This window comes from Anoplopoma fimbria, chromosome 22 (genome assembly GCF_027596085.1).
Source record: "Anoplopoma fimbria isolate UVic2021 breed Golden Eagle Sablefish chromosome 22, Afim_UVic_2022, whole genome shotgun sequence".
In the NCBI taxonomy this organism is placed as follows: domain Eukaryota; kingdom Metazoa; phylum Chordata; class Actinopteri; order Perciformes; family Anoplopomatidae; genus Anoplopoma; species Anoplopoma fimbria.
This window is the reverse complement of record NC_072470.1, coordinates 12,136,481-12,161,982: the sequence shown is the minus strand read 5'-3', so window position 1 is coordinate 12,161,982 and position 25,502 is coordinate 12,136,481. Positions and strand designations below refer to the sequence as shown.

The window sequence follows — 25,502 nt, the reverse complement described above, 5'->3', positions numbered from 1 at the left end:
AATGAGAATTTTTTTTTCCTGAAAATCACATTGTCTGATCTTTAAAGAATATATTTGCAAATTATGGTGGAAAATAAGTATTTGGTCAATAACAAAAGTTCATCTCAATACTTTGTTGTATACCCTTTGTTGGCAATGACAGAGGTCAAACGTTTTCTGTAAGTCTTCACAAGCTTTTCACACACTGTTGCTGGTATTTTGGCCCATTCCTCCATGCAGATCTCCTCTAGAGCAGTGATGTTTTGGGGCTGTCGCTGGGCAACACGGACTTTCAACTCCCTCCACAGATTTTCTATGAGGTTGAGATCTGGAGACTGGCTAGGCCACTCCAGGACCTTGAAATGCTTCTTACGAAGCCACTCCTTCGTTGCCCAGGCGGTGTGTTTGGGATCATTGTCATGCTGAAAGACCCAGCCACGTTTCATCTTCAATGCCCTTGCTGATGGAAGGAGGTTTTCACTCAAAATCTCACGATACATGGCCCCATTCATTCTTTCCTTTACACGGATCAGTCGTCCTGGTCCCCTTGCAGAAAAACAGCCCCAAAGCATGATGTTTCCACCCCCATGCTTCACAGTAGGTATGGTGTTCTTTGGATGCAACTCGGCATTCTTTCTCCTCCAAACACGACGAGTTGAGTTTTTACCAAAAAGTTCTATTTTGGTTTCATCTGACCATATGACATTCTCCCAATCCTCTTCTGGATCATCCAAATGCTCTCTAGCAAACTTCAGACGGGCCTGGACATGTACTGGCTTAAGCAGGGGGACACGTCTGGCACTGCAGGATTTGAGTCCCTGGCGGCGTAGTGTGTTACTGATGGTAGCCTTTGTTACTTTGGTCCCAGCTCTCTGCAGGTCATTCACTAGGTCCCCCCGTGTGGTTCTGGGATTTTTGTTCACCGTTCTTGTGATCATTTTGGCCCCACGGGGTGAGATCTTGCGTGGAGCCCCAGATCGAGGGAGATTATCAGTGGTCTTGTATGTCCATTTTCTAATAATTGCTCCCACAGTTGATTTCTTCACACCAAGCTGCTTACCTATTGCAGATTCAGTCTTCCCAGCCTGGTGCAGGTCTACACAGTTTCTGGTGTCCTTTGACAGCTCTTTGGTCTTGGCCATAGTGGAGTTTGGAGTGTGACTGTTTGAGGTTGTGGACAGGTGTCTTTTATACTGATAACAAGTTCAAACAGGTGCCATTAATACAGGTAACGAGTGGAGGACAGAGGAGCCTCTTAAAGAAGAAGTTACAGGTCTGTGAGAGCCAGAAATCTTGCTTGTTTGTAGGTGACCAAATACTTATTTTACCGAGGAATTTACCAATTAATTCATTAAAAATCCTACAATGTGATTTCCTGGATTCTTTCCCCCCATTCTGTCTCTCATAGTTGAAGTGTACCTATGATGAAAATTACAGGCGTCTCTCATCTTTTTAACTTGCACAATTGGTGGCTGACTAAATACTTTTTTGCCCCACTGTATATATGCACATATATGCACACACACACACACACACACACACACACACACACACACACACACACACACACACACACACACACACACACACACACACACACACACACACACACACACACACACACACACACACACACACACACACACACAGTATTAGAAGATATTATTGAAAAACTGTTGATACTCTGTTGTTCCATTCTATAATGTTGTTTGATGTTATCCTTTTGTCTCATTGACAAAAAAGACATACTCATTTAAAGAGGTTTAACACAAAAAAAGAGGAGGGAAGAGTTATAATTTCTATATGTGTTGACTCATCAGAAATACCATTAAATGAGACAAATTGATCTAAAGAAAAATAAAGATTTGAAAGTCTGCCCAATTGCCTTGGGCAGACTGCATTATATCATATTTATATTTGAATTGTTGGAAATATATTAAATTGTCACTCGGCACATACATTTTGTGTTTTGCTTTACATAAATAAAGACATTTCCACTATGAATTTATGCAGAAAGATTCACCAGAAAACATGTGTACCCATCAATGTTGAAACCAAAGCCATGCCCTTATATTCTTCTCCTCCCCCTCCAACACACTCACCCCTCCTCCCCGACAAAGCTGACATAGAGCTTGCTGCGCTGCAGGTCTTTACGGGAATAGCACATGATCTGGTTGAAGGCATCTTCCAGCAGATGGTCACGACGGATGATCAACCTGAGACACAAACACAAGCAAATGAGTGGACAGACAGACACATGCACAAAGGAACAGAAGAAAGGTCACTCTTCATAGAAACACATTCCACCTACTTTAGTTTCCCTGGTCCTTGGCCGTAGCCTTTAGTTTCCAGTTTCCTGTAGAAGTTGCGCAGTTTGGCCTCAAAGTCTCTTTTATAGGGCGCTGGGGCTCTGGCATTAGCTCTCTGAGTACCTACAGGTAGACAGAAAGAGGGAGGTTGAACTATACACTGCTTTATATAAAGCTTTAAATAAAACATTTAATTTAAGGGAAACCAATGTAATGCAAATACACATGCATCCAAGCTATAGCTGAACAAGATTCCTTTCAAACCAACTGCTACCGGGCTCAGCACACCTCCACCAGTGCCTTGTCATCCAAGAATGTTTACGAAACCCAGCCAGATGTGGATCACTTGCTGCTCTTTTTACTTTAATATATATTAACTGTTTTCTTTTAAGAGAATTTCAAATCATCTCCTCCTTCAGCCACACTCACTCCTCTCTCTGTGTTCTCCTCCATGCTGCTTCTGATAGTTAATTTCCCCCCTTTCCCAGCTCACGGGTGTTTCTCATTAATCTCCTCACTTTCCCCACCGTTTTTTCCTGTCAGGGTGGTAAAGGGCTATTCTGTACTCTTCTTTTTTTTTTCTTTTTTTTCTTTCTTGTGGTTCTATTTTCTGTTTCGCTTCTTCAGCAGGGCTTGAATCCAATGTTTTTTATGAAGGAAACACTACTGGCCTTAATACCAGCAAGACGTCTGTGTGTGACTTGTTTCTCAGTCACTTACCAGGCGAGTTCTGTGGGGAGGAGACAGGGGATGCCCGAGGTGACTGGCAGTAGCTGGGGTGAAGTAAGGCATGAGGAGGCACGTAGGACATTACTTCATCTTCAAACAGACTGCGGAGGAGAGAGAGGAGGAAGCAAGGAAGAAACTGAATTAATTCAATAGAGTGACTCAAGTAAAAGAGACGGAAAGGCAGGAAATACATTAAGGAGGAAGCCAGGTGGTAAAGGAGCAGGTTACACACAGCTAATACAATTAGACAAGTATGGGAGATAGACAAGAAAGTATATGAAAAAATAGAAAGACCAGCAAGAGCGGTAAAAAAAACTAGGAATGAAATAAGGAGGCAAACATCAGGGATGTATGTGGACCCTGAGGGAAGGAAAGAAGGAGGGAGGGGAGGAAGGAAGAAGGTCTCACCTTAGTAGCATGACAAGATCAGCATCACCTGACAGCCTGGCCAATCCTGACCCTCCATCTGTGCGTATGAGCTGCACCTTCTCCCTAACACAGCAATATATTGCACACACACACACAACATATATACAACATATAGCCATACCTATGGTACCCAACCGATATACTATTTTGGGTATAGATTGTCTGTTTCAGTGTGTGTTTATACCTGAGTGAATGGTTCCGGTTGAAGTCAGGCTGTCTTTCCTGCAAAATCTCAAAGATGTTTGGTTGTCGAAGAAACGCCACAATCTTTTCATTGTAAGCTGGAGGGGAAGCAGACGCATTCAGGTAAGTCATCTTCGATAATTTCTTAAAGGATTGTGTGTGCTTGTACTCACCCACTGGCACAACGTCTTGGCACTGCCCCCTGTTGGCAGAGGTGAAGGTGCTCGAAGGCCTTGGCAGGACGGGTGGGCCGGCGTGACGAGGGTCTTCACCAATCTGCAGAGAGAGGGGAGAAGGGTGTTACATATTTTTTTGTTTTTACTGCCTCATACTGCTGTAAGCTGCGTGATTTTTCTGTTTTACCAGTCGTCGCGGGCTGACCTCCCCGGCACTGTGGCTGCGTTGGCGAGTCAGGTGTTGGCGATGAGCCAGGAGGCTCGGGGGCCTAGTGCTCTGGAGCGGAAGCCGGGGGTCGATGAAAGTGGTGGCCCGGCAGTTATGGTCCACGAAGAAAGACTGCACATGTACACACAACATGAGACTGTCAAGCATCCATTTTACAGTGGAGATGAAATGAAAATAAGCCTTTTAACCCATTTCGATCATAACCCCAGTCATATTATAGTATAATATTGCAAATATTGTTAAATAGGTGTATAATAATTAGACACCTATTTAACAATTTGAAAGTAGTTTTACAATTCTTTTCTTTTTATGGATATTTTAAAAGAGCAATATATAGCAGAAAACAACTATATGCTAAGTGAAATATAGTGAAGTTATGTCTATCTAATCAGAAAATGATGTTGCCCTTCCTCTATGTGTGTTATCTGACTTCTCCTTGCTCTGTTGTCAAAGCTGAACTGGCCGCCAATGCTTTTAGTGCATGTGAGCATGCTTCACTGTCTAGTTCGTTCGCCCTGCTCTTATATGGCCATTACAGCTGATAAAGCCGTCACAATTAACAACATCGCAGAAGCACAACTCCCCCCCTGCGTATTTTTCTCAAGGTAGACAGTGCTAGCTCTGTCAACAGCAGTTTGTACTGTTAGCGTCATTAGCCCCATTTGCTCAAGCCGACTTCTCATGCGTTGCCATGTTGCCGTCGAGAGGCAATAGAAATTCCTCCAATCTAGTATTGCGCAGCTTTAATAGAAAATATTTTTTCTCACAGAAAAAGAAGGTTTTCCAACTTTCTAACTAAATAAACATTTAAGGGAAATAGTCTACAATCTCTTGAACTGAATTTAAACACTACATTCGACTATATCCAAAACCGTTTAAGCCCTTATAGTTATAAAACTTTGAGACACACAGATATGGGTGTGGCCCCACCTTGCCAGTGTGGTCGTGCTTCATCTCCCAGCCTCTCGGCAGCTCCAGCTGTTTGTTGGCGAACATGTTGAGGAAGGCCACCAGATCCCTGTTGTGCTGGTAGCGCTCAAAGTGGTGAGCATCCCGACGAACCTTACTGATCATATGCTTCAGACACGTGTTGGTGGTGAACAAACGGTAGGCACTCTAGGCATGCAAGAGAGTCAGGAGAGAATTTATAGAGGAAAGAAAGGAGAATAGAAAGTAAGAAGATCGGAAACACATCCACCAGAGAAAAGTGAGAAGTTTTCTTGTGAATGCGTCCCACTGAAATACCTTGTAATTATTTACCATTTTTACATTTGTGCTTTGGTTTTCAAGAGCATAGACTCTATATTAGAAGTGGACGTAGTCACCATGACATGACCCATTGGCTTTGAAGCCTCAGGTTTGGCATTTTGCCATCACCGTCTGTTTTTATTGCCGTGGCCATCCGTTTTTTTGCAACCAGAAGTGATACATTAGAGTGGAGCTAAATATGACAAATAACTTTCATGAGCAGAAAACACACTGTGAAAGGGTAAGCTGAAAACACAGACAACGCCCTAAAACACACCCTGCTTTATGGTCTATTATAAGAATAAACGGACCATAATTTCCTAAATGGACATCATGTTGAAGTGAAGAAAACATGAAACTAGCTATTAAGACCGTAAACCATAAACATATTCCCAATTTTTCCTGGGGTAATAAATCAAGTGAGACCTAGGGTCAATTGCTCTATACCTATACAATCATACTTCTTTTTGCGACCAGAGTCGCCCCCTGTTGGAAAGAATGGTTGGAGGATGGTTGATTGCTGCTGTTCCAGAGTGAAATGTCTTAACACCTATTGGATGATCTATTGTGCAATTTTGACCAGACATTTATGCTCTCATCAAAATGTATTGTATAATCGTTGGTGATACCCTGAAGTTTCCCTCAGCGCCATCATCAGGTCAACAATTGGTTTATTACAAAATACCTGCATTTCCATCAGCCACAGTTGTAGTTCGTGCTAATTAGAAAATGTTTGTATGCTAATTCTAAATTAAGATTAGAGGTGCTGGTAGGTGAATTTTGTTACCTTTGGCATAGCTAGTCTATTCTAGACACAGTCCCTTAATGAGTGTGTGGTCAACTAAAGTTGAAGAGAAGGCCTTGCTATTCCTGAAACAAAAAGCAGCGTGTGTAATCTATGAAAAGAAGGTAAGGGCAAAAGCGATGATTGGTTGAGAAGAGAGAGAATAGAGAAAAGAGGAAAAAGACTGCCCGTACAGGGTTGGAATGCAGCACAGTGAAGAAGTCGGGGCTGGTGAGGAACTTCGCACTGGGGGACTGAAGCAGCAGAGTGAGGCGAGACCTTGAACCAGACTGAGCCACTGTGCTGTCCCTATGCAGCTCTGCAACACACACACACACACACACACACACACACACACACACACACACACACACACACACACACACACACACACACACACACACACACACACACACACACACACACACACACACACACACACACACACACACACACACACAGAGAGAGAGAGAGAGTAAGACAAAACTAATCAGGTCTCCAGGATATGCTTTGCTGACTGCAATACACTATAATGCAGTACATGAGAGGATTACCTGGTATGGAAGGATGCATGTCTGTCTCATCTGCCAGAAGGTCATTGGCTGGCTGCTCCTCTGGTCTGCTGTCATTGGTTATCGTCCTACGTATACTCTGATACCTGGAAAGGTATGTATATTTCTGATAACTGCCATGGTGATTGTTAAAGTAATCAAGGTAAGCGCAAAACTGTTTTTTGTTTTTTTTTTACTTTGCTGCTTGCTTTCACACTTTGAGGAGTAGAGTATCTGTGTGCGCGATCTGACCTGCGGTTCAGCTGCTCCATTTGCTGTATGGAGTTGGACCTTTGGAGAGTCTGTGGGGCAGGGGGAGCGGTGGGACGCTGCCAAGTTGTGGTTCTGTTCACATGGTCCACGTAAAAGATCCTACCATGGCTGTCGATACGAGCCTCCCAGTCTGGTTCACACACACAAATTGACAGAAGTAAGAGCATATGCAAGGTTATACTAAAAAGCAGATGCACAGGAATGGTATAAAAAAACAAAATGTATAATTTATTTAATGCTTCTGTTGGTTTGTCAGAATTGGTAAGAATTTCTGCAAGAATTCCAAGTACTGAACATCCATTGAAAAACGAGTTATGAATCCCTTTGAGTAGCCAAAAAGCTTGATTATACTACCAGTCTTTCTCCTCGAAAAGAGATCCAAAATACACCATACTTTGAGTTTTTATTTTTTATTGAGCAAGTGGAGAGAAACAAATTTACTTCCCATTGCAAGCTAAAGTGAGTATTTTGTGTTAGCAAACCATACTAAATCCTACAGAACGCTAGAAAAGCAAGATGATAGATTAACTCCATTTCGGTACACTTTTCTGACCCCCTAATAATTAAGTAAGTTGTCTTAAAGTCCTTTTTTCTTACTTGTTTTTGGATTGATCAGTCTGCATTTATGTTCCATGTGTTATATAACATTTGGAAGCAGTTTTGCAGAATTACATAAATGGTTTATAAAACACTGCAATTTTATTTGTAAAAAACGCACGCGACATCTGGAAAAGCCAATAGGAAGGGATGAACTCAAGCATGCCTTTCAGATCATGCTGTAAACAACAGCCAGGAACTAAACTAAAAGGCTAACTGAGGTCAAAGCAATAAATTCCTTGGCTTAAGAGAACAGGAACCACACTACCTATCTCTGCAATTATTCCTTGTATACTGCATAAGTCTGTGAAACATTCAATAACCCCAACCAAATGATTTCCCACTTGATTTCAGGATAATACGTTTTTCTCGCGTAGTTGTGGAGTGGAAAACAGAGTTAAATTCATTTTCAGACATTTCAGATCGGACTCATCATGTGACCATATTGCCCTCCAGTGGTCAATTGGTGATAACACATATCTGACACGCATAACCTCTGTTAAATTCTGTATACCAAATGTATGTAACTGAAATTCCATCTCTGCATCCATACAAGTGTGTAAGGTCTATTGAGCTCATAGTGAAGAAAAGTATGTGGGATATTTGTTTAAAATGTTAGATTAGTTAAGCTACCAAACCAGAACACACCGAAACTAGGAAACAAAGGAATCCGAAATCTTGGCAAAAACAAAGCCATAAAATCAAGCCACACCCTGGGACCCGACACCTATCCTGAAAGGATAAAACCAGGAGATTTCCTTTGTTCGCTCTCTTGTCTTTTTCATTTTTGTCCGTCTTAGGTGTGTCTTGTTAAGTGTTAGGGAGCTTCATACAAGCTCCCGTTATTTTATTTTAGAACAGCAGTTTTTGTCAGTACTTTTCCTTTTCAACTACTTTTAAGCATCTTATAATTATTGCTTTTTTTAGCAAGCTTTATTTTGTTTTAGTGCACATCTGTTGGCCTCGTGAGATATCAATTTAGATTATTATCGTTAGGCCAAACGAGTTTAGTCTGAGTATATCAACGAGTAGCCTCACTTAAAGAACTATTCAGAGCTATATCCCTCTCCAAACACCGAACCGGATCCAACGCCCGTCTTGAAGCAAGACACAAAGAACTTCAGAGACACTTTGCCAGCTCACTGGGTGAGCCTTCAGAAGAACCGCTGAGAATCAACGCTCCTGTGAGCCCTGCACCGGCATTCCTTCGCTTCACAGATGGAACCACTCCCGTTCTGAGGGACGTGAGCCGAATCCGAGGGCCGCAGAAACAGCTGTTTGAACCCCTGCAAAGGCATCTGGACACCGCTACTCACAGTAGGAACAACCAGCTTCAGTATGATCCAGGGTTGGTGTCGGGTATATAAAAGCTCTGATAAATAATAATTTAGATTGAACGGGTGGAGTAGGGATAGGAGAAAGAGGAGACTTCAACTTTTCTTCACTATCTGATATGATATTGCCTGTTTATTTGAAATCAATTCATTCCTGATTTGTATCCTTGTTTAATTATTAATCTTGTCATCCATTCATTTAATTACCTCTTCAATAAATTACCCATGTATCGCCAAGTCGTTGTCTGTCATATTGATTCAAAAGGTGGGAACTATAAGGTCACTGAAATCAGGACTTACGCCTGAGATATTGAGACTGGATAATTTGTTACCAAATTATTGATCAAATTTTTATTTGTTTCTTCTATTCAGAATCCGCAATTTTTACGTAAGCAATATTTTTATTTTAACGTAGTTATTAACAACGCTACATGCCCACAAGGTCACGAGGAATGCTTACCGCACTAAGGAAGGGAAGCCATTGACAGGACTGCCGCTGTCATGGCATGAGGAGCAGCCACATTGGCACGGTAATAGCGAGTGAAGGTACATGAAGACTCCCAGGTTGCAGCCGCACAGATCTGCAGATAGACCCTGTTCAAGGCTGCCCAGGATGTGGAAACACTCCCGAGTAGAGTGACACTTCACATTACTAGAGGCAGGTAGGCCCTGTGACCTATAAGCGTGGAGAATCACATCCACAATCCAATTAGAAAGCCTTTGTTTTGACAGGGGTTCACCCCGCTTACAACCCCCATAGCAAACAAAAAGGTTGTAAGTCTTACGTAAACTGTCAGTGACTTCAACATATGTCTTGAGTGCCCGCACCGGGCACAGTAGCTCTGACGGCTCCTCTGCTCCGTCAGATGAAGCCGTTGGACTGAATGCAGCCAAGTTGTTGGCTTGGTTTACATGTGAGGGAGGCCCTCTCTTTGGCGAGAACGATGGATTCAGTTGGAGAGTAACCCCTTAACCCTCCGGGTATCAACGCATGCACATCTGGCTCACTGAGTGCGTTGAGTTCACCCACTCTCTTTGCTGATGTGACAGCCAGAAGAAATACTGTCTTCGCAGACAACCATCTTAATTCTGTCTGACCTAATGGTTCAAATGGGGGGAGACACAAGGACTTTAATACCAGTTTCAAGTCTCATGATTGCACTACATAAACTCTTGATGGTCTAAGCCTCTGTGTGCCCTTTAAGAACTTGTAGCGACCAGCTGTCGGAAACCTTAAATCATCACCACTGAGCCGTGTATGCCACTCTACAGGCTCAATTGTGTCTTTGTATAACAGGGTGACAATTTCCTCCCTGAGGGCAAGGTATGTTTCGGGATCTCTGACCACAGTCATTCTGACCCCGCAGAAAGTGGGTGGACGGCATCAGAACTGTAGTGTGTAGCCCATGGAGAGCGTGGACACCACCCAAGGGTCTGTGGTCTCCCTCTCCCAGTAGCTGAGGTGCTGCTGAGAGAAGCATCTGACGCCGGCCCTCGCACACCAGGTCTGACCCCCCCGGCCCCTAAAGCCTTTGAGGGGGGGGAACTACCACGATGGGCTGGTGCTCTTGGCATCTGAAAGGCCGGCCGGGAAGGAGCCCGGCTGCGCTGCTCATTGTGCCCAGGATAGTGAGGTGCTCTAGGTCATCTACCTTGGCGAGCAGTCGGATAAGAATGGCTGGGATGAGGTGGCAAAAGATCCCCTTGCCTCGGAACTGCAAACCGCTGCCTGGCTTGTTCTGCCTGCACACTGCGCTCTAGTGCCTGCTGAGCAGCTGGCTCAAACATCTGACCTGGAACAACTGGAAGTGAACGATGGGTGCAACGACAACCCTCCAACAAAGGGGACTGCGCTAGCCAGACCTGGCGGCGTGCCAATGTCACTGTTGACATCAACCTTCCAAGCTCCCTAGACATGAAAGCAAAAGCCTGAAGGGAGGCATCACTTAGGGTCTGGGCAGAGGAGTCCACACCAGATTCCTGGAGGCTCTGGGACAGAGCCATGATAAGGTGAGAAAATAAATTACTGATACGTCCCATGCGTGCTGCTATGTTATAACTCTTAGTAAGGCGATCATCAGTCAGTCGAAACTGAGGGCGGGGGCAGCGCGCATCAGGTCTGAGAACCTCATCTAATTACACTATCAGAGAAGCAATGGCAGGTTCGACTGGGGCCCATACGATCTAAGCCATAGCTTTCTGGGTCCTGCATAGCAGCCAAGTTCCTGCAATCACTAGTGTGATGGGAGAACAATTTCGGGTCTAACCAGCATTTCTGGAGCTCTTCAATATAGGGCTTAGAAGCAGGTACTGAAAAGACAGAGGGCTGATGCATCTGCCTGAAAAAAGCACTGGAAAGAGCCGCTGCTACAGGAGCTTCATCCAGCCCCAGGCGTGCTAAAGCCATCCGAATAGCTGGCTTCATTGTGGCATGGCCAGCCTCTGATCCATGTAAAGAACCCCCATCAGACCCCTGAGAAAAAGCATCAGATGCCCTGGAGGGGTTGTATCTCTATATCGTTCTGCCCCTTATCTGTAAACAAACTGCAGGAGGCTGCATGTTGATAATACATCGTCCTCTTGACAAGACGAGTCCCTTGTGGCGGAGTCACCACTGGGAGCTAGCCCCCTATTATCAGGCTGGAGATTGAGCAGAAGCTCTTTAATCTGAGCAAACTCTAATGAAAGACTCCCTACCTTGCAAGCCAAAGCATCAACCTTTCTTACTTTTTTTGGTGGACCATGTGAGACTGCCCTGAGCCTCTTTGATGTTGTTGGGTCTGCAGCCACACTAGCAGACGCAAGCCCAGTATTACCGCCTATCTCTGTAAGTTTAGCCATTCTTACTGACAGTGACATAAAACTACAGTTCATACAAGGGTCGTCGGATAACCCCGCCCTGAGGTGTTCGATTCCCAGACAGGCCGGGCACTGATCATGGCCATCCTCGGTGTGGAGGGGGGCCAAACAGTTGTTACAGACATGCGAGTTCAACATGTCATTACGTGGGTCAGCCAAAAAATAAAATAAAATAAACACTGACTAGATGAGTAACACAAAATCAGTACACAGCCAATTATAAGCTGTTACTTTATAGAAACTACATTTGAAATCAACACAAACTCACAAATGTCTTCAATTCAAGACAGCCACTGAGAAAGCACAGTGCCGCTGTCCTGTAAACAAATTACGCTAAACTACCGCGGCCGCGCCGGATAGTTTCTCAAACATTTCTAAACAGAAGCTATGATATTGCAACTTTACACTAAAGAACTGCTTAACTTAACAAGTGTGGCCAGGTTACATCAACAACCTACCAACTAACGATGAACTCACCGCCGTAGCTGTGTCTCTCTGAGAGCAGAGAGCAAACAGCACAGCAAGAGGCAAAATAAATAAATGAAGCACCAACCCTCGGGTTATGAAGCTACAAGCAACAAGCCAAATTGACCTGCTTTCAGTTTTTTCAACCGCGAGAAGATAGAAGGAACAGATTGCAGTTAATAAATAACTAATACGACTAACTAATTATCTTAATCATACAAACACATGCACACACACTCTCACCAACACAGACAGACTAGGTGGTAGTGGCTCGTCCACTCTCTGGTAACGACTGATGTCATGTCGGACAGATGGCAGGGAGCGAACAGACTGTTGGCACCTGCATGCGCGCACACGTATGCGCACGCACACAAACAATTATGGCAACAAAACATTTTTGCATCAATCTAAATATAGGAAAAAGGTAGAAATGTCTCCTTTTTATATGTAACACCAAAGCTGCAAAACCTTCTAAATTAGTTCCAACAGCTGGTTGGTCTTTCAACAACACCAGCTTAACCAATTAACTATTAAAAGGTTTAACAAGCACACAACAAGCACACTTTCTATAATTCAACACCTTTTTCTCAGGTGCCGAAAACGTGATCTGATCTGAATAATGCTCTAATATACTACTCCCTGATCTCCATAGACATGGAGAGATGGCGGTCCAGATTTTGCAGGGGATGTTCCTTTTATAAATATTCTGACTTTTAGACAGAAATAAGAAATGGAAATAGATTCAATGCCCAGTTAGCCTGTGAATGTCTCAGTTAATATAATCCTGTTAGATGATAGAAGAACATAACCTATGTCATGACTTGAAAACATATGGCTTTTTACTAATCTGGAAGAATCTCAATCAATGTAAATACACGGCTTTCTCCCATCAACCTTCACCAATTGACTTCAACATCTAAGCCATTTAGATGTAAGGATTTTTTTCAACAGAGAATTATTTTTACACAATCACAAACCCCCTTTATTTTCAATTTATCACATGAGCGTGTCCCCAAGAGTTTAACTCTCACATCTTGCACGGAGTGGGAACCTGGATATGGGGTGGAATCTCCTAGAAATGACTCAGACAGCTAGCTTTGGCAAAATGGTCAAATTATGAGTTACAAGTGATAAGCCTGTAAAGATCTAGCAATACAGCAACTGGATTAAAAGTTACATCCCATGTATTGAAGAAAAATATCTGGCAAATAGACATATGGCTATGCTAACAGTAGCCAAAGTTCATCAGTGCTGGAGAGACAGCAAGTGCAATTACTGACAGTGGGAGGTCAGTGGCACCACAGAAGCAAGCCTGTGAAATTGAGCAAAAGTGGGTTAAAGTTTAACTAAAACTGTTGTCCAGTGTTGGCTTAGCTATACGTTTGTTTGCCAGGTGATATTTGTGTTTGTCAATGAGAAATCAGTCGTTTTGATTTTAGTCAAAGTTGAGGGTAGTAGCACTAAAGTAAATGGTAAATGGACCGTACTTGTACTTCTAGTACTTCCGACCACTCAAAGTGCTTTTACATTACTAATCATTCACCCATTCACACCCATTCATACACTGATGACAGGGGCTAGCACCTTGCATGGTACCCATCAGGATCTATCTAATCATTCACACCCATTCATACACGATGGCAAAGCCTTCGGGAGCAACTCAGGGTTAAATGTCTTCCCCAAGGACACATCGACATGGACTGCCAGAGCCAGGGATCGAACCGCCGATCCTCTGATTGGAGGACGACCCTGCTCTCCACCGAGCCACAGTCGCCCCCTAAAGCACTTATTAGAAAGTCACAAATATCACATGGCAAACAAATATCACAGGGCAGACTTTGCTTTCCGGAGGGAGGAGCAAGCGCTACAACAGACATTTCAGAGAGAGGGTGAGAAGAGGTGCTGCAGGACAGCCAGGATGAGAAAAACAAGGCGGATTATGAGCATTAACGCATGTAAACATGTTGTAACTGTAACTTGAGATAAAAATATGCACCCGGAAAATAGCATATTTAATGTTTAATGTCTCAAATCGGGAAATACCGACTCCTGGATTGCTAGGCAGGTGTTACCAGGCATACCAAGTGTCCTGAAAATAGCCTTACCGAGGCTTAGCCACATTAAGAATCAGAAAGGCTCAACTTGCTGCAGCACAAATCTCCTAAATGGAAACCCCTCTGTAAAGGGCATATGAGGTAGACTGAACATTAAGTGAGAGAGCAACTGCTTTAAGACTGGCTTGCCCAAATGGTTCTTTGCCAAGTGACTAAATGATGGTCACTTTTCCAACAGCTTTTGGTTCTCTCAATGTAGATGCATAAAGCGCGCACCAGACACAATATATTTTAGTTGATGCTCATTTGAGGAGAAAAGAAGGCCACCAAATAAATTGGGTAGCATTACCTTAACACCTTAGGCATTAAGGCAGGGTTAGGATGTAAAGTTCCCAATTTCCTCCCTTAGGCGTGCGGTGTATGAATGGGTGAATGACATGTAGTGTTAAAGCCCTTTGAGTGAGTGGAAGACTAGAAATGTTATTCTCAAATTCTATTTTCAAGTACACCTGTTCCAGGTGTTCAAAAGGTGGGGCCAAAAGGGCATCCTTCCCCCAGGATGGTTCCCCTTAAAACCAATATGATAGGCTTAGCTTGATGGTCGGGAAAGCCTTCATTTTTCCACCATGTCATGAAAGAAAGCCAAGATCACAGCACAAATATAACCCTGAAAGGCAACCTCCTGAACATGTGAGCATCAATTCTCAAAAATGTAACCATTCACTATCATAAAAGGGACTTCATCAAAGCGGCCCTAGAAATCTGAAGGGAGTCCAACGGTCCTCAGATTTAACCACTTATATGCAATGCCGGAGCCAGCCTCTCTCGGTGGGTGATGAAATATTTATCTGCGTGCCTGAGACAGTATATCCCTGCATATCATAAGATAGAGGCCATGGCTCCCAGTAAAGGAGCTTTAACGGTCGCCATCATAACCTCTGTAGAAGAACATTTTCTATCTTTGGCATGTGTTATTCGACCTGTGGAGTCCACAGTTGTTATTGTACATCAAGGCTGTTTTTCTACACCACTAAAGAGTGTTGGAAAGATTAAACAATCCCCTTGGTGTGGTTGTAGTTCCACCACTTGGAAAATATGTGGTGGAACTACACATATATTTTCAAATTGCCAGATTTCCCACAATTTCCACTCTTCAGGCATCATTTTTGATCAAAATGTAGATAAACTTGTCTTAGTCACACCCATAACACTGTGGAATCCAACAGACTTACACATTTGGTCACAGCAGCCTGAAAGTGAGAGGAAGTCCAGTTATCTACTCCATAGAGACCCATGTTAATTCAGACTCCAAAAACATCTTGCACAGAAAACCGTACCCCGTTTCTAGATTGCCACTACAGCCACATTTAAGTCATATTGCTATGGTAACCTTTGATGTTGGCAGGTGATTGATGTGAGCTAATCAGACAGTGACACATGCACACACATACACAAATCACTTGGAGATATTCAGACAAAGGAATTGTTATAACTCCTGCCTGTATGTCTCTCTCTTTCTCTCTCTCTGTCTGTCTCTCTCTTACTCTCTCTCTTTCTCTAACCTCTGTTTCTCTATTTTTCAATCTCTACCTCTCTTTCACACACAATTTCCAATTTTCATTTTTCTTCAATTCATTTAAGTTAAATTTAATTCATACAGCCCCAATTTTATCTTTAACTTTACCCACACAAATTACATGTCTACGTCTTCAGAAGAGTCTTGGGATTCTCAAAATGAAGTTATTAAATCAATACAACTTGATTGAGAGTCTTGTTCAGGTAGAACCTTCCCTGAGACCAAAACTTAGTCAGCACTACTACTATTACTACTTTTCTTCTACTAGTATTACTGATGGAACAGTTTCTTCTACTAAACCACTGATACTACTGCTGCTACTACTACTACCATTACTATAGCTTCAGCTTCTAAAAAACTACTTGTTATGACTACTTCTTCTACTATTACTACCACCTCTACAGGTTTATAGTTCAGCTTCCAGATTTTTATGCATTGTATTTCAGTTTTTTGCTTCTTTTGATGATGCAGTTCAGCTTCCATCTCTGCATGTTTTACTATTCAACTGCCAGGTTTTTCAACACTTTTTCAGGAAAGTCATTTGGAAATTCCACATTTTCAGCAATCCTTTATGATTGATTTCAGCATTCCAACGCATTTTCTGAAGGAAAAGCATTTTATTGTGTGATTTGATGTTTTGTTTGTGACAAATGTTGGTGTTATTAATAGTGAATTTTGTTTGAAATGAACTTCACCCCTTGTTTTGTTTAGTTATTACACCTATGAATTATTTATTACCTACCATCTGATTCTTTGATTCCAAACTTCCTGTTGGAAGTCAAATTTTAGATTGATCAGATGACACATAATTTCTTTGATTCATTTATTCCCCAATTAATAAATTGTGTTTTTTTTGCTTTCCTAATTGTAACAAATGTGTGTTCTCTTTGATTGCTGTTGTTACGATTTTTTTTCTCTTTTATTTGTTATTATTGAGGACTTATAGTGCTCCACTACATTTCCTACTTACTCACACACATGACGTGACACATGAGCAAAGGGGGATATTGGCTGAATGAATTGCCAAAATATTGTGCAGTTTTTTTAAAATCTTGTTATAACATTTTAATAGACTAAAGCCTTTGCATGCCGAAAGGCAAATGCCAGAACAGTGGCTAAGGTAATGATAAAGGACATTGTTTGCAGGTTTGGGATACCGCACAGCCTTAACAGCGACAGAGGCACCCATTTCACCTCATCTGTTTTACGAGAACTCTGCAAGGCACTACAGATTAAACATTGTTTTCATACCCCTTACCACCCTCAGTCTGCCGGTGCCGTGGAAAGACAGAATGGAGCGCTGAAAAACAAACTTGCAAAAATCTGTGCTGAAACAGGCCTAAAATGGCCTGATGCCCTCCCCATTGCTTTAATGACTATGAGAAGCACAGTGAACAGAAAAAACAGGACTATCACCCCATGAGATTCTAATGGGCAGACCCATGTCGACTCCAACAACTCCTCTGTCCCCAGTTTCACACTTGGACCTTGCTCTGATGGATCATGTTGTCATTGACTTTTGCAAGGTGTTATGTTCTTCTATCAAAGCTCTACACTCACAGGTAATTGCAGCCCAGACTTCTCCCACCGATGGTGACTGTCACAACATCCAACCTGGTGACTTTGTGTACGTGAAGCAGCACAAAAGAAAGAACGCTCTTCAGCCTAGGTGGACCGGTCCATTCCAAGTACTGCTAACCACCCACACCGCAGTGAAGTGTGAAGGACGCCCAATGTGGATCCACGCCTCTCACTGCAAAAGATCAGCAGCTTATCAGGATGACAACATGGACCAGTGCTCATCTGATCGGGTGCTGTCAGAGGACACCCACATTACTGCTTTTGACTACCCTTGTGACAGGATTTTTGCTTCTGGGGCTCTTAGACACTGCCAGCACGAACCAAGGGGGACATACGACTGCTCTGGAAAAAAACCTTTTTACAACTACAACCCATGACCCAACAGAAAGGAACATGCTAAGGGAGGCTCGGCCCTCATTAGATGCAGTCTCCCCTCTTTGACAAAGACGAGACTCCGAACCCGATAGAATTTCCACACATGATCAAATTATCTCCACAAACACTTACCTTAACTAGGATGATAGCCGACCACAGCCCAAATTCTACTAACTGTTATGTGTGTGGGTTCATTCCTCATAGCACCAATGAAAGCCTGAATGGCTTTGTCCATCTCTGACTGTGACACTTGTCATCTACTCAACCTGAATACATCTTACACCCATGACCTATGCCCAGTTGCACCTGAAATGAGACCCTTGCCCTGCAAAACATCCACAAGCAAATGTCAGGCATGTACCAACGCCCCCGCTGCGATCCCTCTTAGTATAATTCCACGACCACTAAAATGGTGCATCAGAGGCAATGGACCTAATCTGGGAATATCGAAATGTGACTCTGTGTTTTCTCCAATACCAAGAAAGTCTCACCACTCACTTACCTGAAGAACTCTTCTACAATGCCTTTGATGAATTGTGTAAAATTGATGTGTTGTAATTTTCCTTAATCCTTAGTGTATTTTTTTTTGTTGTCCTATTAAGGACAAAAGGGGGAAATGTAGAAGAACTTTAAGAACTAGAAGATTGCTCAGACCAGCCCTTTAGGAGTTCACACCTTAATGTATTTATCACTTTTTTTTCTCTGTAGAACAGACGTGTATTGAGCCTATGTAAATCCACTACTACAGACTTGTGAGTTTGATTATTTGAACTGACAATGAATACATATCTTGGGTGCTGATTGATCAAAGGTCCTTCCTTTCTGAGAAGCTTAGCCCAACCCACACCATTTGCTTAACTGTTGTTTCCTGTAACCCTGTATATAATCTTGACCTGAACCTACTGTAGTCAGAGAGAATTCTACAAGCATACTGTGGAGTTCAGTCTCCACTGCGCAGTGAATAAAGCTCATCTGAACCAGCCTCTGAATTGGACCTTAAAGAAACTTTTCTTCGACACCTCCCAACGCACTCTGGCAAGGGTCAATACAATTAGAGCTAATGGGGGGGGACACATACTACCACTGGTGAGCCAGCATATCGATCCCGAAAGGTGCATTGTGATAATGAAAGAAAATAAACCGGTGGGCACTGAGTGGCCTTCCTTCTCCTTGACACTAATGCGCTCGGTTCCAGCCAATCCTGGATAGCAGAATGCGATAGGAGCTTCTGGTGAGGTCAAATTGTAGGCGTTCCCAAATAAGAAACACGAAACAAATGCTATGAAAGAGATGATGACCTGCAATTTTCTTTGTTTTTGTACTTGTCCCCGAACACCTCCAAAACAAATTATATAATGACATAGTTACTCTAAATTGCCCTGGCTTCCAGCAGCTCTGTAAGTATCTCTGAGTTATCGTTGATCAGGATATTACCTTAAGTCAATTAACTCCCACATCCAACAATCTTTGAGGGTTGCAGCATTTGTACGGACTAAAAATAGGAAAATAGATCATATTACTCTCGCTGAGCTTCATGCTTCAATCCAGGTGGCAGACAACCTCTCAACCTCTTAGATGATGCTTATAGTTAGGGCTGGCTCAGTCATAGGTTTCCATGGATCAGGGTCATACCTGGACCATGGTTGTGCCTGCTGCCGTGGCAAAGCTTGACACCAACTGCTAATATCATTATTATTATAAGTAATTTTTCCATTAGTATTAATGCTACTATTACTTCTTTAATTATCTTTAAAGAACAATATATAGTAGGGGTGTAAATCTCTCATGAAAAAACGATCCGATTCGTATCTCGATACATGGTCACGATACGATATAAGAAAAGATGCATGTTGTTAAAAAACGATTCAGTGCGATTCGATGCGATGCGATGCGATTCGATGCAGTTCAATAATTGAAAATATTCTGAAAGAGTTCTTTTCATTTGTTCAATGAATATGAACAAACATTTTATTGTGAAATTAGTCTGTATGTAGTAACTACATACAGACTAATTTCACAATAAAATGTTTGTTTAAATGTTCTCCCGCTGCAACCTGACCAATGGCCACACTCCAACATCAAATCCAGTGGTGTCCTCCGGGTCCTAGTGCCGGCAGACAAAAGACGGCTTTTTTTTGCTTTTTTTTAACGGGACAGAAAAAGTGAGTATCGTAACACTGAGGTGCCGTGCCAGTGTTTATTGGCACTCTTGACTCTCTGGCCTCTCCCTGCCACGCTACCTGCTGTAGCTCCTCCCACCGAACGTCAGTTATGCGCGTTCATGTGAATTCAGTTACATTGATAGGAAGACGAAACACGCAGGGACGCACCAACGTCGTTGCCAAGGTGACCGGACAGTCCCACAGCCAATAAGAACGGAGAATCGGAGCCTCGCTCTGATTGGTCAAAGTGTACATGAGCGGTGGCAATTTTTGGGTGCGGCCCACAGAGGCAGGGGAGAGCAAAGTTATGAGCAGATATTCTCAGAGCACTTCACCTACATATAGCTGACTGGCTATTAGGACAGTTTTGCCAAATATTACAGTAAAGAAATTAATTAATTAATACCCACCCTAGCTTTAACGTAGAGAAAAACACTTGTGAATCGGTTCATAACTTTTAAATCGGGGCACCAACCGATTCGTGTCATTTTAAAACCGATGCGGGACTTCACGCATCGATGTAGTCGTATCTTACAAGCTAAAAACGGATATCGATACGTATCGTTTTTTTTTTACACCCCTAATATATAGTTTATTCAAACTTTCATGAAAAATAGAGATTAAAAAAAAATCTATGTCCATCATGTATCTCACCTGTCTCTCTCTCCACCCCCACTGTCCCGTTCTGACAGTCTCTGGCCCCACACTCCTCATGGTTTTGAGCTATGCCTCCAGAGGCCTGCATGGACTGCCTCCTCCTCCAGACCTCTCCATCCTCCTGCTCCTCCCGACGGCTTCTGTCGCTGGCTCGCGCTCCTGTAATTGACAATTTTTTTTATGTCTTGTGCAACCAAGTGGTAACCTCCAGTGGCATTTCCAGGTTATTTTGCCGGGGCTTAAATGTTTCGAGTTTTGCCCTTAATATCTTTTAAATTGAAGCCTGTGAACATAAAACAAAAAAACCTAATATGTGTGAATGCACAATAGTGTCAGTGTTATATAATGCAGTCAAAGTAAATGCAGGTGTCTCAACCTGTGCAACCTGTGTGTGTGCGTTGGGGTCTGACGGGCAGCATTGAGTGACTCACAACAGGAAAAGTAGAGGAAAAATGAGTGAACAGGTCCAGGTGGAAAAAATGAAAAATATTAACCTTTTTGTAGAGAAAGAAGTTTATGCTAAGAAGTGAGCCTTCAAGTGCAGTTAGATTTCTAACATGAAGCAGGTACTATATACATATATGCACATATATATGTGTGTATATTGGCATTTACATTTTAGTTCAGGAGATACATGTCAGGAATTAGGGATGTCGATGGCCATAACAACTCAGAAGAAGAAATCCCTCAAATGTTCACACGTGTGGTACAAATCAGGCAGGAATAAGTACGCACATGCGCAGAATGGATCGGGCAGCTGGAACGGATCGGGTACTGACAGGGTCTTCTAGAATACCCTGGAGCCGGGAAAATTCTGAGAGAATACGCCCTTTGGCTACAAATTCAAATATGATTGGTTGATCAAATTGTCAATCCAAACGTATGCTCTCATTACGTTCAATTGTGAGGGCATTCTATCAAGGAAATAGAATACTCTGGATGGAAGATATCCTACCCAGAGACACGTAGAGAAAAATATCTGAATAGATGCATTTTTTTCCCAACATTATACCACTTGAATGTGCAAAGCGTGGACAAAAAACAACAAAAAGAAGTCTGCGTAATTTTAAATTTTATTTTATTAATAGAATTAATAAGATATGTTTTTTTATTTTCTTTATCTGAGGATTCTAGGGCCTTCTCTGAATACCTAGAAGGCCCTGACACTGCAAAAACTGCAGTTCCTCCAAATGCCACTTGAGGCAGGCTACAAAAGCGAATCAATATCCGTTGGTGGCATGTTTCAGCAACCGTGCTTCATAAGGGCTGCCTCAGCTCGAACCACGCTCCCAATCTTTGCACATTTTTGGATTAGCCGGGAGTTGGGCAAAGTCGGGCACTGCCAAGAAGTCAACGGCTGGAGTCACCACACAGAGCTTCACAATGGCTCAATGAAACCTTTGGGTGAAGTAACAAATGCTCTCAGATCGTGTCTAACATGCTCAGAAACACTACTAATTATGTCCACAGGATCAAAATCAACATAAAATGCAGCTTTAACAAAAAGATCAATGACTGAATATGTGATGAAATCTACTGAAGGAGATTTTTTGGGTAAAATGTGTAAACGCTTTGACTAAATTCTTATTGTATCTTTATAATATTTTTATAAATATTGCTGCCTATAAAACCGAAACATTTTCAACCTACCAACTTCCGAAATCCCTCCTCCTTGGTTAGCTATGATGCTGTTCATAGGAGCAGCTGCTGCTACTGGTCCATTTGCCTCGCTGCTTGATGACTCCCCTTCCTCCTCTGCCTTCGGAGCCACTTCCTTTCTTGTCTCCACCTCCTGTGGACAGGAGACGGGGAAAAATTAGCAGAGAAAAGGTTTTGAAAAAAGCTCTGCCCAACTGATATCCAAGACTACAGCTGCTCACCTGAATGGGTGAAAGTGGACCAAGTGAGGGATTGCAGGGTACTTCCTGGTTTGCCCCTGTCCTGCTGTTCTGCTCCTGACAGGTACATTGTGCTGGTTGTACATCAGTCACTGATGCCTGGGATGAGATGGAAGCTGTCAAAGTTTCTCCAGTGGTGTGTGCAGCCTCTGCTGACGCTCCAGCAACCTCTCTGGTCCCAGCTGCAGTCTCGGAAGCTGTTAATGTTCCTGCCTGTTCTTCTGCAGCTTCATCTCCAGGTTCAGACCCTGCAGGTTCAGGTCCAGGCTGATCCCTTGCAGAGGAACCGGCCTCTGTTGTGGCCCCAGCTCCAGCTCCTGTCTGCCCCTGTGGCTCTCCTTTTGAACCCTCGCTCCCCTGTCGAGACTCAGATGTAGCCAAACTCCTCGATGATGCTAAGTCTGTGTTATGCTGTGTCCTTGTCTCCTGGGATTGCTCCCTGTGCTGCCCCGCCATCTCGTCATCCTCATCTGAGTCTATGTGCAGCATAGCATTGAGCCGTGTGTCTGTTGGAAAGCTGGAGCGGAGTTTCGGCAAAGGCCCCACCAGAGGTAGGTCTCCTGGGCTCCCCGGAGCCTCGATGGCGTCCAGGTAGTCATTGAGCGACACCTGCCGGTGGGTGTGACAGCCCAGAGCCGCAGAAAGCAGTTCCTCCTGCCCCATCTGCCCAGGCTCCCGCCAAATGCTTTCATCGCCATAGTAACAAGCACCATTGACTAACGTGGAGCCTTCGTCAGGGCCTGTTGGAGAAGGTCTGTATGTGATGCGTGAAGAGGAGGATTGGTGAGGGAGGTCTTCGTCGTCTGATGGACTTCCAGGGTCACCGTTTACTGAACCTAAGATGGTTCCCACAGCCTCTGGGGAGGCTTCTAGGAGAAAGAAAGAATGGATAAAAGAAGATTGGGGATAAGCACAGAGCCCCCTGGGAGTCATGTGGTAGAAAACAAATGTTGGCCATGGAAATCTATAAAATATATATATATATATATATATATATATAAATATATATAAACGATGGACTATCTTGTTAACCAAGAAACAATTTTTGATCATGCAAAACGCTGTACACTAATGTGTGTTTTGCTCATTTAGATAACCACGAAAAAAAGAATGTAAACATACACACACCTTCATGTCCAGTGGAGGTGACATCCAACCTGAACGAAAGCTGCCCGCTCACATGGTCCGTAGGGAGACGACGGCACAGGCTGTAGCTAACTGGCTGATCACTGCACACACACACACACACACACACACACACACACACACACACACACACACACACACACACACACACACACACACACACACACACACACACACACACACACACACACACACACACACACACACACACACACACACACACACACACACACACACACAATGTCCATGCTGACAGGCTCTCAGGATATCAATACAAAACATATATGTAGATATATAAAAAGTTTGCCATTCAAGTGCAATGAGTTTTCCCCACCTCCTTCGACTTAAAACTGTCAACCTGTGCATACACACTATACATCCTGACTCACTAGAGTATATGATGTCTTCAGTTGTAAATCAATATTAAATCAATGTCTGAACAATGAGCTGATTAGGACCTATTGATCCGTATTGACTGCACTATGTTGATTCACTGTGGTTAAGTGTTGAAGGTCAGATGACTGTCAACCTCCTCAGATGTCCCCCATTTCTGTCTGAGTAATCCATAAATCTGCACCTATCATAGATGTGCACTAAAAGTGAATAGAGCTTTGTGTGTGTGGAGACTCACTCAGCGGTCGGCCCCTCCAGAAGCCTCTGCACAGGGCTGATCAGCTGACCGAGAAACCGCTTGATGATTGGTCGGCTCTTGGCAAACTTATCCTTCACCTCAATCTCCAACACGTCAGTCATCAGAGCCACAAAGGTGTACTTCTACAGGAAGATCAATGGTAGAAAGGATAGTTTTTATTGTAATTATGTGGACATTTAGTAGTGTTACAGTTTTTTTAAGTTACAGTGTCTCTTAGATCCCATCCCGACTAGGCTGCTTGTAAGTTCATTGTGAGAGTTCTCTGAACAATATGGCCTAACTATTAAAATGAAAAATTCGACATCACTGTCCATCAACTTTGAGTATGTTTGAGCACCAAGCACCATTGATGTAAACAGTCTGTCTCCTCTTGTTCTTGCGGAGTCCTGCACCCTCCCGTCATGTGCAGCTTGATCTTGGATGCCCATGTGGAGCCTGGTCTCTGTAAAGATGAGTTCACAGTCACCGACCTCCCGTTTCTGGGTAAACTGGGATTTTTCTGCTGCTGGACATTAGCCAGGAGCAGATTGGTTGATGGAATGACATTAGGTCCAAGCTGGGCTAATTTAGCTTCCGTCTTGGCTCTCTGCCCCCTCAACTCCGCTCTTAGTGTCGTTTGGTCCATCCGGTCTGGCTTGGTGGTCGACCATGAGCGGTGGTCTTTTCATGGTCTGTAACCCACAAATTAATCCAATCCCCACAATTTCTTCTCCGATGTTGATGAGTGTATTATGTCATATGCCATAAGTGCTCCAGTAATAAAGACAAAATGACAACAAATCAAGACAAAAATTTAACAAAATGTATGGGAGCTACATTCGCCGCTGTTGCATTAGTCTTGCCTCTTTTACTTATTAAAAGCTGGCATGCTTTCTAAAATCGTACACTGGGGCAGCAATATATCAACGGAATCTATACCCTCTTTTACACAGAGATTCCATTCACCATTCTGACCGCTCCTATTCTCGGTCATCACTAGCGTGATAAAGACCACTTGTAAGCATCCTTCGGTGAGATCCATTAACATTGTTTTCTATAAAGTTAATGTTCATGTCACTGTTTTTTTTTGTATTTCACGGTTAGCAGAGCGCTTCCGCTTAAGCTGATTTAGCAGTGTGCTAATGAGAGCGTGTCCACTTGGTGTTTGCTATATTGATAATGTACTCTCAGTAAAGAGAGTGTCCCCGATCCCCTCTCACGGTAGAGTTATAAATTGTCTTGCATCCTGTTTTCCTATTAGCAGGTGTCCTCTCTCC

At 43.1% G+C, this 25,502-nt stretch overlaps 1 protein-coding gene across 2 annotated transcripts in view; it reads right to left on the bottom strand.

Annotated features, from left to right (window-relative positions):
• The window catches only part of hecw2b (HECT, C2 and WW domain containing E3 ubiquitin protein ligase 2b), a 62,716-nt gene that overhangs the window by 18,001 nt on the left and 19,213 nt on the right, over nt 1-25,502 (bottom strand). The window contains exons 7-22 of one of the 2 annotated variants that reach the window (XM_054623627.1): nt 24,226-24,368; nt 23,577-23,677; nt 22,431-23,317; nt 22,201-22,342; nt 20,548-20,709; nt 6,870-7,020; nt 6,621-6,724; nt 6,261-6,385; nt 4,965-5,150; nt 3,993-4,145; nt 3,803-3,905; nt 3,631-3,727; nt 3,426-3,509; nt 3,009-3,118; nt 2,291-2,411; nt 2,082-2,195 (exon numbers count right to left, since the gene is read on the bottom strand). In XM_054623627.1, coding sequence (XP_054479602.1) covers nt 2,082-2,195; nt 2,291-2,411; nt 3,009-3,118; nt 3,426-3,509; nt 3,631-3,727; nt 3,803-3,905; nt 3,993-4,145; nt 4,965-5,150; nt 6,261-6,385; nt 6,621-6,724; nt 6,870-7,020; nt 20,548-20,709; nt 22,201-22,342; nt 22,431-23,317; nt 23,577-23,677; nt 24,226-24,368 — 2,783 coding nt within the window. The remainder of the gene's footprint in view (nt 1-2,081; nt 2,196-2,290; nt 2,412-3,008; nt 3,119-3,425; nt 3,510-3,630; nt 3,728-3,802; nt 3,906-3,992; nt 4,146-4,964; nt 5,151-6,260; nt 6,386-6,620; nt 6,725-6,869; nt 7,021-20,547; nt 20,710-22,200; nt 22,343-22,430; nt 23,318-23,576; nt 23,678-24,225; nt 24,369-25,502) is intronic. The other variant, XM_054623628.1, reaches the window with a different exon arrangement.